At 45.6% G+C, this 14,800-nt stretch overlaps 1 protein-coding gene and 1 non-coding gene across 2 annotated transcripts; both read left to right on the top strand.

Annotated features, from left to right (window-relative positions):
- The first annotated feature begins 249 nt into the window (after positions 1 to 249).
- LOC112204643 (U6 spliceosomal RNA) lies at positions 250 to 351 on the top strand. Its single transcript, XR_002938316.1, has one exon. It is a non-coding gene; the product is annotated as a U6 spliceosomal RNA (small nuclear RNA).
- A 4,489-nt stretch (positions 352 to 4,840) lies between these two features.
- ANKRD1 (ankyrin repeat domain 1) lies at positions 4,841 to 13,769 on the top strand. Its single transcript, XM_001144141.5, has 9 exons — positions 4,841 to 4,946; positions 5,599 to 5,778; positions 6,679 to 6,816; positions 7,011 to 7,118; positions 8,153 to 8,251; positions 9,717 to 9,815; positions 10,106 to 10,204; positions 10,345 to 10,443; positions 12,966 to 13,769. Exons 1-9 carry the CDS (start codon positions 4,920 to 4,922, stop codon positions 13,074 to 13,076), a joined length of 960 nt encoding a protein of 319 aa, XP_001144141.1. The 5' UTR covers positions 4,841 to 4,919; the 3' UTR covers positions 13,077 to 13,769.
- The last annotated feature ends 1,031 nt before the right edge of the window (positions 13,770 to 14,800 follow it).

The following is a 14,800-nucleotide window of genomic DNA, read 5'->3' as shown; positions in this document are numbered from 1 at the left end:
TTGCCTCAGCATCCTCTCTGTAAAATGAGAGCATTAGTCTTGCTCCAACTTCGAGGGCATGGACAGCTCTGGGATTTCATATCCAAGACCCTTAAACATCCCACAATCCTTCCCCCAAACACTTCTCCTCCTAATACCTCCCTCAGTTTGGGTCAGGCCTGGAACAAAAAGGCATACGAAATGGTAGAAAAAGTGTCCATGACTACTTCTGACTTAGATGAAGAGACCAATGAAAATAGTAATGACTCTGTTTGCTTCAGCAGGACATATACTAAAATAGGAGCTATACAAAGATTAGCATGGACTCTGTGCAAGAATGACACACAAATTTGTGAAACATTCCATATATTAAAAATAAATAAATAATAAAGAGAAAAGGAAAAAATTAAAAAGAAAATAGTGATAGCTGTGTCCATCTCAAAGAAAAGCCCAGGAGATTTCCTTTAATTAACCCCCTTTTAAGATAGAACATTAGGAGACCGGAACATATGATACAGGAGGTACTGGGAGGGTCCCTCTTTGTCAATGTTTTGTCTTGGGGTGGGGAGTCGATGTCTTCTCAAAGTTTCAGAAACACCATCCACTGACTGAGCATTCAAGGGGGAAGAGGAAAATGGCAGCCACATTTGTTGATTGGGTGAGTTTGGGGAGAAATAGACACACAAAGGTCAAACATAACTTCCTAATTAACACTTCCCTCCATTCACAATTCCCTTCTCCCATTCTTCTCTCCTTTCTTTTTTTTTTTTTTTTTTTTTTTTTTTCTTTTTTATTGATCATTCTTGGGTGTTTCTCGCAGAGGGGGATTTGGCAGGGTCACAGGACAATAGTGGAGGGAAGGTCAGCAGATAAACAAGTGAACAAAGTTCTCTGGTTTTCCTAGGCAGAGGACCCTGCGGCCTTCCGCAGTGTTTGTGTCCCTGGGTACTTGAGATTAAGGAGTGGTGATGACTCTTAACGAACATGCTGCCTTCAAGCATCTGTTTAACAAAGCACATCTTGCACCGCCCTTAATCCATTCAACCCTGAGTGGATACAGCACATGTTTCAGAGAGCACAGGGTTGGGGGTAAGGTCACAGATCAACAGGATCCCAAGGCAGAAGAATTTTTCTTAGTACAGAACAAAATGAAAAGTCTCCCGTGTCTACCTCTTTCTACACAGACACAGCAACCATCCGATTTCTCAATCTTTTCCCCACCTTTCCCCCCTTTCTATTCCACAAAACCGCCATTGTCTTCATGGCCCGTTCTCAATGAGCTGTTGAGTACACCTCCCAGATGGGGTGGTGGCCGGGCAGAGGAGCTCCTCACTTCCCAGTAGGGGCGGCCGGGCAGAAGCGCCCCTCACCTCCCGGACGGGGCGGCTGGCCGGGCGGGGGGCTGACCCCCCCCACCTCCCTCCCGGACGGGGCGGCTGGCCAGGCGGGGGGCTGACCCCCCACCTCCCTCCCGGACAGGGCGGCTGGCCAGGCAGAGGGGCTCCTCACTTCCCAGTAGGGGCAGCTGGGCAGAGGCGCCCCTCACTTCCCCGACGGGGCGGCTGGCCCGGCGGGGGGCTGACCCCCCCACCTCCCTCCCGGAGGGGGCGGCTGGCCGGGCAGAGGGGCTCCTCACTTCCCGCTAGGGGCGGCCGGGCAGAGGCGCCCCTCACCTCCCGGACAGGGCGGCTGGCCGGGCGGGGGGCTGATCCCCCCACCTCCCTCCTGGACAGGGCGGCTGGCCGGGCGGGGGGCTGACCCCCCCACCTCCCTCCCGGACGGGGCGGCTGGCCGGGTGGGGGGCTGACCCCCCACCTCCCTCCCGGACGGGGCGGCTGGCCGGGCGGGGGGCTGACCCCCCCACCTCCCTCCCGGACGGGGCGGCCGGGCGGGGGGCTGACCCCCCCACCTCCCTCCCGGACGGGGCGGCTGGCCGGGCGGGGGGCTGACCCCCCCACCTCCCTCCCGGACGGGGCAGCTGGCCGGGCGGGGGGCTGACCCCCCCACCTCCCTCCCGGACGGGGCGGCTGGCCGGGCGGGGGGCTGACCCCCCCACCTCCCTCCCGGACGGGGCGGCTGGCCGGGCGGGGGGCTGACCCCCCACCTCCCTCCCAGACAGAGCGGCTGGCCGGGCAGAGGGGCTCCTCACTTCCCAGAAGGGGCGGCCGGGCAGAGGCGCCCCTCACCTCCCGGATGGGGCGGCTGGCCAGGCGGGGGGCTAACCCCCCCACCTCCCTCCCGGACGGGGCGGCTGGCCGGGCAGAGGGGCTCCTCACTTCCCAGTAGGGGCGGCCGGGCAGAGGCGCCCCCCCCACCTCCTGGACAGGGCGGCTGGCCGGGCAGGGGGCTGATCCCCCCACCTCCCTCCCGGACGGGGCGGCTGGCCGGGAGGGGGGCTGACCCCCCCACCTCCCTCCCGGACGGGGCGGCTGGCCGGGCAGAGGGGCTCCTCACTTCCCAGTAGGGGCGGCCGGGCAGAGGCACCCCTCGCCTCCCGGACGGGGCGGCTGGCCAGGCGGGGGGCTGACCCCCCCACCTCCCTCCCGGACGAGGCGGCTGGCCGGGCAGAGGGGCTCCTCACTTCCCGGTAGGGGCGGCCGGGCAGAGGTGCCCCTCACCTCCCGGACGGGGTGGCTGGCCGGGCGGGGGGCTGACCCCCCCACCTCCCTCCCAGACGAGGAGGGAGGACGCTCCTCACTTCTCAGACGGGGTGGCTGCCGGGCGGAGGGGCTCCTCACTTCTCAGACGGGGCGGTTGCCAGGCAGAGGGTCTCCTCACTTCTCAGACAGGGCGGCCGGGCAGAGACACTCCTCACATCCCGGACGGGGCGGCAGGGCAGAGGTGCTCCCCACATCTCAGACGATGGGCGGCCGGGCAGAGACGCTCCTCACTTCCCAGATGTGATGGTGGCCGGGAAGAGGCGCTCCTCACTTCCTAGATGGGATGGCGGCCGGGCAGAGACGCTCCTCACTTTCCAGACTGGGCAGCCAGGCAGAGGGGCTCCTCACATCCCAGACGATGGGCAGTCAGGCGGAGACGCTCCTCACTTCCCAGACGGGGTGGCTGCCAGGCAGAGGCTGCAATCTCGGCACTTAGGGAGGCCAAGGCAGGCGGCTGGGAGGTGGTTGTAGCGAGCCGAGATCACGCCACTGCACTCCAGCCTGGGCGCCATTGAGCACTGAGTTAACGAGACTCCGTCTGCAATCCCGGCACCTCGGGAGGCCGAGGCTGGCGGATCACTCGCGGTTAGGAGCTGGAGACCAGCCCAGCCGACACATCGAAACCCCGTCTCCACCAAAAAAATACGAAAACCAGTCAGGCGTGGCGGCGCATGCCTGCAATCGCAGGCACTCGGCAGGCTGAGGCAGGAGAATCGGGTAGGGAGGTTGCAGTGAGCTGAGATGGCAGCAGTACCGTCCAGCTTCGGCTCGGCATCAGAGGGAGACCGTGGAAAGAGGGGAGAGGGGAGAGGGGAGAGGGGAGAGGGGGGAGGGGGGAGGGGAGAGGGGAGAGGGAGCTCTATCTACCACACAGTCCTTCTCTGAATATCTCTCCTTTCTTTTACTGAAAAAAACCCAGTTTTTCCTGAAACTATAAAAAGACCCCAGTATTTTTACATAATTTACACCTCAAAGATTAGAAACCAGAAATAGAGACCTTTTTCAACCCTTCCGGAAGCAAAGTGCATTATCCCTCCGGCCACGTGTCTCAAATCTTGATGCATCAGAATCATCTGGGTGCTTTGAAATTCAAGATGATTCCTACGAGTTACCATAAATCAACTCAGAATTCCCTGGAGTGGGGCCCAGGGATCTGTATTTCTGACAAGCTCCCACAGGTGATTCCTTTCCCCACAGGATTTGAGAACTTCAGCTCAATGACCTAATCAGAGTCCTGCCATTGCTAATAACTGGTCTCAATTTTTTCATATATATGTGTGTGTGTGTGTGTGTTTATATATATATATATATATATATATATATATATATATATATATATATATAGTATTTTTAGTAGAGATGGGATTTTGCCATGTTGCCCAGGCTAGTATTGAACTCCTAAGCTAAGCAATCTTCCTGTCTCTGCCTCCCAAAATGTTGGGATTACAGGTGTAAGCCACTGCACCCGGCCGATAGCTGGTTTCATTTACTCTATTTCTTGACCACTCTGATCCATTTTGAAGTAAAAATGCTCCAATTATTATGCTGTTTTAGAACACGGTAAGCATGTCATGTGCTAATTATGGCCAGTGACATCATAAAAGAAAAGTGCATTACTGAATGCTTTCAATTTCTTATAATGATGGTAAGGTGGCATGTCATGGGGCCTATTTAGCCCCAGACATCACTCCAAAGAATTCCAAACAGATATAGACAAGTGCCCTTAGGGCCCAGATCCCTTCCCCTCAGGCTGTTTACCCAGGGAATAGGATGTCCTGGGGCAAGTTTCCCCTAAGTGAAGTGTTGATAAGTCTGCTTATCAGAAAGATATTGCTGGGGGTGTGATATGTAGGGCATCTACATTTTCTTGATAGGTAGTCATATGAAAGCTGACAAAGAAAAAAAAGGGCAGTGATGTGGTGCAATGTCAACAGACAGCTGTCCTCTGCCTCTTGACAAATAGGATGACTTGCATTGCTGAGCGATGTGATCACCACCAAAGGAATGGCCCTCTCACATTTCTTCCTGATTCACATATTCAGCAGGGTTAGCTTGTCCTCCCCTCCCTCTTCAGCTTCCCAGACACTGAGTCTGGAATGAAAATTCACCTGCCTCTGAGTTGGCTCCTAATGGGGGCGGGAGTGTTACTTGGGTTCCCAGGTTGGAAGATTATCTCACCCGGCCCCAGCTATATAAGCTGACCGGTGTGGAGGGCCCAGCAAGGCCAACTCCAGGGATTCCTTCCACGACAGAAAAATATACAAGACTCCTTCAGCCAACATGATGGTACTGAAAGTAGAGGAACTGGTATGTAAGATGCATTAATTTTATAAAATGAAAACTGGTTCATCTTGGTTTTTATTTGAAAATTGAAATGCCCTTTGCTTTCAGGTGTAATGCAAGGGAACTCTGAAAATGTCATATATGGAAAAAGGTTGATGTGATGAAACAAGTGAAATTGGAAAAAAAAATGGAGCTACCAGTAATGAATTCTCTGCATATTTCCTATTTAATATCTTCTCCTTTGGTTTTATTACTACAGTGTGGAATCATGTGTAGTTATCAAAATGTCTTAGGGGAGAAGTGTTATTGAAAGAATGTAAGCCCGGAAACTTTACAATAAGGCGAAACTCATCAAAAGTACCTAAAGTTGAGTTTTAATTAAGCAGAGAAGGTTTGTGATTTTCCTAAAAGAAATGTGATTAAGCAGATTAAAAGTAGATTTAAATATGTCAACCTAACCCAAGCTTTGATTTAACCAAGAGAGTAGGACAAGCACCTGAAGGTAATTCTGGGACAATTGTAGCAGTGTGCATCGCAGCTTGAGATCTGAGAGTGCACTGCTCAAAGGTGGCTGTTCCCAGGGGAGAAGGACCAAGAGCCTCCTGCGGCATTGTCTGTGAAGAATGACCCAGGACGAGGCTGCTGCTTCTGACGCTGCCATCTTCTTCCCTCATAGGTCACTGGGAAGAAGAATGGCAATGGGGAGGCAGGGGAATTCCTTCCTGAGGATTTCAGAGATGGAGAGTATGAAGCTGCTGTTACTTTAGAGAAGCAGGAGGATCTGAAGACACTTCTAGCCCACCCTGTGACCCTGGGGGAGCAACAGTGGAAAAGCGAGAAACAACGAGAGGCAGAGGTGAGAGCCATCTGTGGGATCCACTAGTAGGATGTTGGGGCTGGGGTAGGGAATGGAAATGTCAGGGAAGGAGAAGAGAGAAACAAACCCAATCATTAAGATGTCTCTTTACCAGATTCTAACCCGTAAAGAGGCAACTTGTATGGAACAGGTTTTGGGAAATAATTCTTTGACAAGACTATGACCTCTGAATTCTGAATCAATGAATAAATGTGCTGTGACCCTGTTTTGATTGAAAGATACACATGTCCAGTGAATTCCTGATGTTACACACCATGTAGTTAATCCCAAGCAAGGGAGATCTCTTTTTCTCAATAACATGGTCTGTGGTCCATAGATCATTGTTTAACTGTCTGCTATCTGTGTTGACACAATCTGTGTTTCTGGGTGAATTTTCCTTAATTACTAACACAGATAAAATTTGCTTTAGTTAGCTGTGGTCCCTGGACAGTCTGTTTTAGAAGGCTCTGCTTAGTGAAAGAGAATGACATTGATATTTCAGAGCTTAACATTTATTGTTAGATTCTTTTTATCATGCTCAAAAATTAAACCAAGTTTTGAGCATAATTTTAAAAATCCTTTAAAAATCTAAGACTTGCTTATGGCATTAATTACAAAGTCATCACTTAGAGACCAGATCATGTCCTCAATTGGTCAAGGGCTGATTCTACAAGCAACAGAAGTAAAGATGATGGCAATTAGCTGAAAATTAGACCCCCAGATAAATATCTGAATAAGAAATCCCTAAAATGAAGTCAAAGATTTATATAATTTTTAAAAAATGTTTTTGCTCAAACTGTTCACATGTTTATCTCAGACCTTGCAGATTTAGTTTAGACACAACCAGAATGCTTGTCAGTAGAACTCACCATATTTTTGAAATACGAATTTCTTTTTTAGCTCAAAAAGAAAAAACTAGAACAAAGATCAAAGCTTGAAAATTTAGAAGACCTTGAAATAATCATTCAACTGAAGAAAAGGAAAAAATACAGGAAAACTAAAGTTCCAGTTGTAAAGGAACCAGAACCTGAAATCATTGTAAGGGCTTTTTTTTTTGGTTTCCAGTAATACATGTCCAGTGTTGTGCTACAGGGGAGCAAATATCTGTGGAGGGTTTGATTGAATGCTGGCAAGCTCACGGGTAACTCTCATGCTATATGTGTGTGTGTGTATATATATATATATATATATATATATATATATATATATATATATATATATTTTGGCTTTAGACGGAACCTGTGGATGTGCCTACATTTCTGAAGGCTGCTCTGGAGAATAAACTGCCAGTAGTAGAAAAATTCTTGTCAGACAAGAACAATCCAGATGTTTGTGATGAGGTAAGACTCATGCAAAGCACTGCAAAATCCAGCTCATTAATTTTATGTTTCTCATGCTTTACTCCAGTCTTGCTAATACAGTGCCAAAGTCCTTCCACCTGAAACAGTTTCCCCAGCTGTTGCTGTGTATGCCAGGAGCCTCATAGGAGAGTTCAGTGGTCCAAAAAATAAATAGATATTAGATCAGTGATACGGATTGCATTGTTTTTTGCACTCATATACATCTGGCTGATTTTTCAGTTTTTCTTTAACTTCTTAGATTCTTGGGATAAGACTTTTAATGTGGGCCAAAAAGTCACCTTTAGAGATATATTATTAGCATCATCTTTGATTAAAACCAAGCACGTCAACACTAGATAAGAAATCTGGAGATTGGAGTTCAGGGGCCAGTTGTACCACTACTTGGCTATTTGGTTTTGAGCAGCTAATTTGCATCCTCTGGGCTGTGGTTTCCTTATCTGTAAACATGGGGCATTGGAGTGAAATAATGCCTAAAGTTGTTCCAGCTCTAATAGTTCATTAGCCCATTCAAATAAAGCCAATTTATCAGAAATCACTAATCCTTTTATATTCTTTCCCCCATGAAGTGAAATTGGGGACCGCTTCTGAAGTTGAACTAAAAACATGTCTCCCATTCTCCTAAAAATGAATGGAAACTTTTTGATAGTCTAGCAACAGTCCCAGATGCAAGAAAGCTGTCTGATCTGCATGGTAATGCTACATGAACAAGGAAGGTGCAAGATAGAAGAAACGGAGATGTCAGCATTTAGATAGTTTTGAGCCTTTAAGTTCACACTCCTCAACGTAGGCCTTTGAGCCCTTAGAAATGTATATTGGAGGAAGCTCAAATATTAGTTGCAGGATAATTGTTCTGATTCTGCAATTTTAGTTAACTTTGACATTTCTATTCATAAAGAAGCACTTGAGTTTCTATCAGTTAGGTCATCAGAATCTCCAGCTTCATAGCTCTTAAAAGGGTTTACGCACATTTTTATATTTATTGCTATCTCTGTTTAAAATCTCTGTTCTGATAGTATAAACGGACAGCTCTTCATAGAGCATGCTTGGAAGGACATTTGGCAATTGTGGAGAAGTTAATGGAAGCTGGAGCCCAGATCGAATTCCGTGATATGGTAAATATATTTCTTTGCTTGGGAATGAGCCAAAAGAAGTAGACTATATGAAGCTCCGGAAAACCTCCAATGCAAAACCGAGCTGATTGGATTGAAAATTGATCTGAGAGAACTAGGCAAAAGCTCATTTCTCCAAATAAAGGAAAGTTGGGAGATGAGAGTAGGTCATGTGAAAATATTTTCCATACATACTGAAAATAGAGGAATATTTCAGGGAAAAGAAGCGAGTGAAAGCTGTTAAACTGAATTCAATATCCTCATCAGCGAGTTAGTCATTCATTTTCGACACTTGCCTTTCAACAGCCTTGTCCCTCCATTGTTCACAAGGCAGCCTGCTTATGGTTGGCTGCCAGCAACATATACGAATTCTCTAGCTGCACACTTTATATGATAGATGCCAACTGCTACCAATGAGATTTGGGGCTAGACTGCATATGAAATGAATTGCATCTATGGAAAGTAGCTGCTATTCAGACCTCAATAATTCAATCACTGTGATTTCTACGAAGACCAGTATGCAGCATAATTTATGAACTGAAGATTGAGCTGGGAAAATTCTTTATGTATTTATATGCAGCTCATTTTGACTTTATAGCAAAGCGGCAACGGGATATCAAAGAAATCCAAGGGACTTGGCCAAAATTGAATCCAAAACATAAACACATTGAAAAAAAATCAAGAAACAAAATATGAAGTTTGCATGGAAACTAAAAATCATGAGTGTGGGATTAAGGCCAGGGGCATACCAACCACATAGATCAGTGAGGAGAGGGTCTCCTAGGGGTAACTATACACGTTACAACTGTAGACACAAGTGACTACAGTTGAGGTACAGAGACTGTGCTAGCAAAAATGAGAGCAGAAAACCCACAGAAGTAGAGAAAGAGCGACAGGGACCCTAGATGAGGTGTCAGATCCAGATTAAAATATTTTGGAAGGGACTACTTTTATTCTGCCAAAATTTTTAAATACATGTGTTTAGAACTTTTGTGTACATTTGACAAAAGAAGTTAGAAGTTCCAGGCAGAGGGGAGTTTGACTGTGTATTCTGCCTCTTATTAATTGTTTCCTTGGGCTAGAAACTTGAACTTTTTGGAACCTGGTTTTTCTTATCTGCAAAATGTGCATAGCAACACCTACCTCAAAATGTTGCTGGAAGAATCAAGGTGTCTAGAGTGTAGCACCATGTTGGCATGAGAAATGTCTCAATAAATGGCCATTCTTATTCTTTTAAAACATTATTAGGTTAAGAGCCTCCTAATAAGACACACATATGGACACACACACACACACACACACACACACGTAATTTAGCTAACACATTTGGTAAGAACCTTCGACTCCAGTTAGAATTGTCAATCTAGATGGGGACAACTCATTATTATCACGGATGCCCTAGCAACCAGGTTCTAATTCCCCAGACCACATTCTCCTTCACATTGTCGGGTCTTCCCTCCTGGTATAGCTTGAATCCACAGCCATCCACTGGGCAAGCCGTGGAGGAAACCTGGATGTTTTAAAATTGTTGCTGAATAAAGGAGCAAAAATTAGCGCCCGAGATAAGGTATTCCTTCTTCTCCTTCTCCCTTCATTCACCCCTTCTCCCTCCCTGTCCCCCATCCTTCTCCACTTCTCCCACTCTTCCCCCTCCCCCTCCTCCTTCTCCCTTACCCGCCCTTCCCTCCTCCCCCACCCCTCCATCTCCTAACCTCGCCTCTCCATTAAAGTCATCTGGAGGCCCATGCTGTGTGCAGGCACCCTAGTGACCACTTCTCCCCCTCGCACATGTCTTGGGGTCTGGGACAGCCTCTGTCCTCATTCCTAGCGAATCAGCAGCGTTTTCCAATTTTCCAGTTGCTCAGCACAGCGCTGCATGTGGCGGTGAGGACTGGCCACTATGAGTGCGCGGAGCATCTTATCGCCTGTGAGGCAGACCTCAACGCCAAAGACAGAGTGAGTAGCTGGACACGCTCGGGTTTCCCAAAGCTTCATTGCTTTTGTATTTGGAATCACTCCCCCAAGCCTGGGTGCCCTTGCAGGACCCACTTCCTGGCCTCAGACCCACCTTGAACCTGTTGACTCTGCTTCTCTAGGAAGGAGATACCCCGTTGCATGACGCGGTGAGACTGAACCGCTATAAGATGATCCGACTCCTGATTATGTATGGCGCGGATCTCAACATCAAGAACTGTGTAAGTACTGGAAACAAGAAACACCGCTTGCAAGCTTTCCAATTTCCAGGAGCATTTCTTAAATAGGTGAAATGACTCCCACAATGGCAGTATTTGAGGGGTCTTCAATGGTCTAAATGCCCCTGCCCATTTCCCCAAGGACAGTGTTTATCTTGGCTAGGACCCAGTTCACATGGCCAGAGATGAGGGAAGTCATAGATACTGCTATGACCTCAGTGCCTGATACAGTGCATAGTAATTCTTTTACAATTTGGTCCTGGAAATGAAAGATAGTCAAAATTTGCTCATCCCCACAAACACCTAGAAGTCCAATCTGCTTTGGCCATTTCTGTCTGTGCAAGGGCTGAGGAAGTTAGAAATAAAGGCATCCACCATTTCCAAAATGTCCTAAAATTCCGCAAGGGTCAGTGCAGACAGTGAACTAAGGTTAATCAATATCCAATCTGAGTAATTCACAAAGTCCTTTTCCTCCTTACAGCAATGTGAAATGTCACCATTTTCTTCCAGGGGTAGCTGTGCTTTTGCCTGTATTTTTTTTCAGATAATTTCTATCCATTCTCCACTTGGATTTGTCTTCACATCTCTCAAAATAATTTCCTATATTTAGGCCCTGAAAATTCTTGTATAAGTACATATTAATTTAACTTCATCTGTAAGCAGGGAACATAACCAACTTTTCCTCATGGTCTCAATTTCCAGACAAACACCATCTAATATAAGCTTAAAAAATATTGCCCAGAGGAACAGGTATAAATTTCTGAAGAAATAATTTTAAAGACCCTTTTGAAGAATCACTTTACAAAAAAGAGTGGGGGGGGGGGGAGGGAAACTCAGTCATCATATAAATGCAAATAATTTTCTCCCCTTATTTGTGTTGCAAAGACTGAGAGGAATATCTTATCGTTTAAAACAAATCTGGCTTGGTGACAGGATCAAAGAATGGTGATAAATGAAGATTGCTTGGGATGGGAAAGTGTTAACAGTAGGGCTTCCTCAGTCTAGATATTGGAATCGATCCTATCTAATAATTTTTTAAACTATCAGAAAAAGAGCAGGTTAAATGAAATCTTGAAAGCTGCAGAAAATGTGAAGTTTTTTTTCAGGCAGTGAGACACAACCAGCAGAGACAAATAGCATACAGGTTTAGGGAGACTGTGTAAGTAGCCAGAAAAATCACAATATAAATTTCAATGGAGAGAAGTGCATGGAATTTATGGAAGAGTAGCCCAAAATATACAAAAAGGGCTCAGGGTTCTGAATTATCAGTTAGATATTAGCATCAGGTTTATGGAACTATTAATGTCATTGACCCAATGGACTGATGTTTCCCCCAAAGATCAATAACCTATTGATGCCATCTTAAGGAGATTGGGAGCAGCATACAATATTTTCTCATTATCCAAAACTGCATATTCATGTCTACTGATGATTGTTCCTAGAGAAAGACACTACAGAGGTGGGGAAGTTCCAAAATGAAGGTTATAGGGCCACTAATTTAAATACCTACAGATCTCATAATCTGACTGCAGAATGACCTCACTGTGCCGGGCAGATGGCCTAAGAGACTTCAATGTGTGGCTGTCAGGGTCTGTGCACATAACTCTTTTAAAGGTGGCCCTTCCCCAACCCAGTCTATGTTGCTCTGTGGAACCATGGGTACCATGTTTTTAACTCTTCTGATTTTTTCATAGAAGTCACAAATCCAGTTGGGAAACCTCTTGGTTTCCAACTGTTGCCAATTCATACTAATCTTAACAAAAATCTAAGTTCTGTTTGGGTCAAAACAAAACAGGTCTCTATTCTGGTTTGCATCTCAAAGCTGCCAATTTGCAGTCGCTGGGTTAAAAAGAAACTTCTCAATGAATAGAGATGGAAAAATTTTGGACTTCTCAGATCTATAGATGAGAATTGAGAGATGACATGGTTTTAATATTTTTAAATCTTGAGACACGTGCATAAGGGAAATCAAAATTTCGTCTCAAAAATTATTTGTTCACACATGTCATTGCCATCAACTCCAAGAAAAATACATTTCCTGGGAGAGACCATTGAAAATTCTGACAAGTTATGAAAAATCTGCTCCCAGGAACAGTAATAGTACCCAAGCAGTATCAATCAAAGAACTATCATTCAAATGGATAGGCACTGATTCTTGGTCCAAGAGGCATGCTCCCACCTCCGGGAGTCCATTCCACAGGATACTGGAAGATGTATGGAGACATTTTATAAATTTCAAAATGACTTGAGGTGCTCTTGACACACAGTGTCTAGGGACAAGGGATTTTACCAATACCTGGGATGGTCCCACGTGAAAAAGATTTTTGCTCTAAAATGGCAAAAGCATCCCTCTGAGAAACAGTGAAGGACTGGTTTGAGTATAAACTGCAGATCACTCCTGGTGGAAACCATGAAACACTGTTATAACATATACCTAATCCTTACCTCATGAAACACACACAGAGAATGTGAATTTACAGATGTCACCCACCTGAAAGTCAACTTTCCTTATCTCATTTGATTAGGCTGGGAAGACGCCGATGGATCTGGTGCTACACTGGCAGAATGGAACCAAAGCAATATTCGACAGCCTCAAAGAGAACTCCTACAAGACCTCTCGCATAGCTACATTCTGAGGCAAACGACAGACTCTTAATCAGTAAATGTTCACTGGCATTTTGAAGGCATGGCCCAAGAGAAGAGACACTAGCCATAAAATCTAGTTTCTATTTATCAACGTGTTGTGAAGATGTACCTAATGAAGTTTTGAGAAAGCACAGGGTTATAGGTGTTTAAATTTCCTTTAGTGAAACTCTTATTTATTTTTATGTATTCCTGTTTATTTATTTACTGCCACGCTACTGATATTCAGACCTTCATGATCATCCATTTGGTGAGCAGAGCTTCATTTGTATATAACACTTTCAGAGCCTTCCCACCCATAGGTAGTTCTTAAACCAGGTGAAAGAACTGATTATCACAGCCCTCTTTCCTCCTGAATTTTTAATGCAAAGTTTGAATGAAGCAAGGGAAAGCATGTAGGGACAGGAAACAATGGAAGGAAAGTGATTCTGTGAAAAGGACAGTGAAGCCAGCTATTTTACCCCCAGGCTGGATTTTTTTTTTTTTTTTTACCGAGTACACAGAGTACCCAAGTGAAGAGAACGTCATGAGTGTAAGTGCAAGTCAGTGGAAGGAGCGGCAAACTGGGACATGCAGAATTGAATTTGCTCAAAAAAGATGAAAGGAAATGCAAACTGTAAATGTATAAATGTATATTGTATTGTATGTACATTTTATATTCATAATAAAGGCAATCAAACTCTAAACCTCTAAGTCCTTCTATAAGTGTGGTGGAAATGTCCTATGTGAAAAAAAAAGCTATATAGGAGGGTTTTTTTTTTCCATTGTTTTCCAAGTTTTGCAGATTAGAAATGTCCCGTACAACAGCACTCCCAGTATTTAATATGTATACAGATCACCTGGGGATCTGGTTAAAATGCAGATTTCTGATTCAGCTGGTCTCAGGTGGGGCCTGAGATTCTGCTTTTCTGATAAGCTCCCAGGTGACAGGCCACGAAATGCCACCACCACACTGAGCAGCTAGGCCGAGAGCCATAAAGACACAAAGGAATTCTAGCGAGCTTTCAGTCCCAGTGGTGTGTAGAAAGAGACCCCTGGTGGTCAGAATGATTTCTGCATGGTAAACCCGCATTTCTTACGAAGTTCCCATTAAGGCTTAACTAGTGACTTTTTTAAATTTAAAATTTAAGTTCTGGGGTACATGCGCAGGATGTGCAGCGGTGTTACATAGATAAACGTGTGCCATGGTGGTTTGCTGTACCTATCAACCCATCACTTAGGTATTAAGCCCAGCATGCATTAGCTATTTTTCCTAATGCTCTCCCTCCTCCCACCCCACCCCCTATACAGGTCCCAGTGTATTTTGTTCCCCTCCCTGTGTCCATGTGTTCTCATTGTTCAGCTCCCACCTATAAGTGAGAACGTGCGGTGTTTGGTTTTCTGCTCCTGTATTAATTTGCTGAGAATAATGGCCTCTAGCTGCATCCATGCCCCTGCCAAGGACATGATCTCATTATTTTTATGGCTGCGTAGTATTCCATGGTGTATATCTACCATATTTTCTTTATCCAGTCTATTATTGATGGGCATTTGGGTTGGTTCCATGTCTTTGCAATTGTGAATAGTGCTGCAATGAACATATGCATGCATGTATCTTTGTAGTAGAATGATTTATATTCCTTTGGGTACATACCCAATAATGAGATTGCTAGGTCAAATGGTATTTCTGGTTCTAGATCTTTGAGGAATCACCACACCATTTTCCACAATGGATGAA

Source organism: Pan troglodytes, chromosome 8 (genome assembly GCF_028858775.2).
Source record: "Pan troglodytes isolate AG18354 chromosome 8, NHGRI_mPanTro3-v2.0_pri, whole genome shotgun sequence".
Classification (NCBI taxonomy): domain Eukaryota; kingdom Metazoa; phylum Chordata; class Mammalia; order Primates; family Hominidae; genus Pan; species Pan troglodytes.
This window is presented reverse-complemented; position numbering and strand designations above follow the sequence as displayed.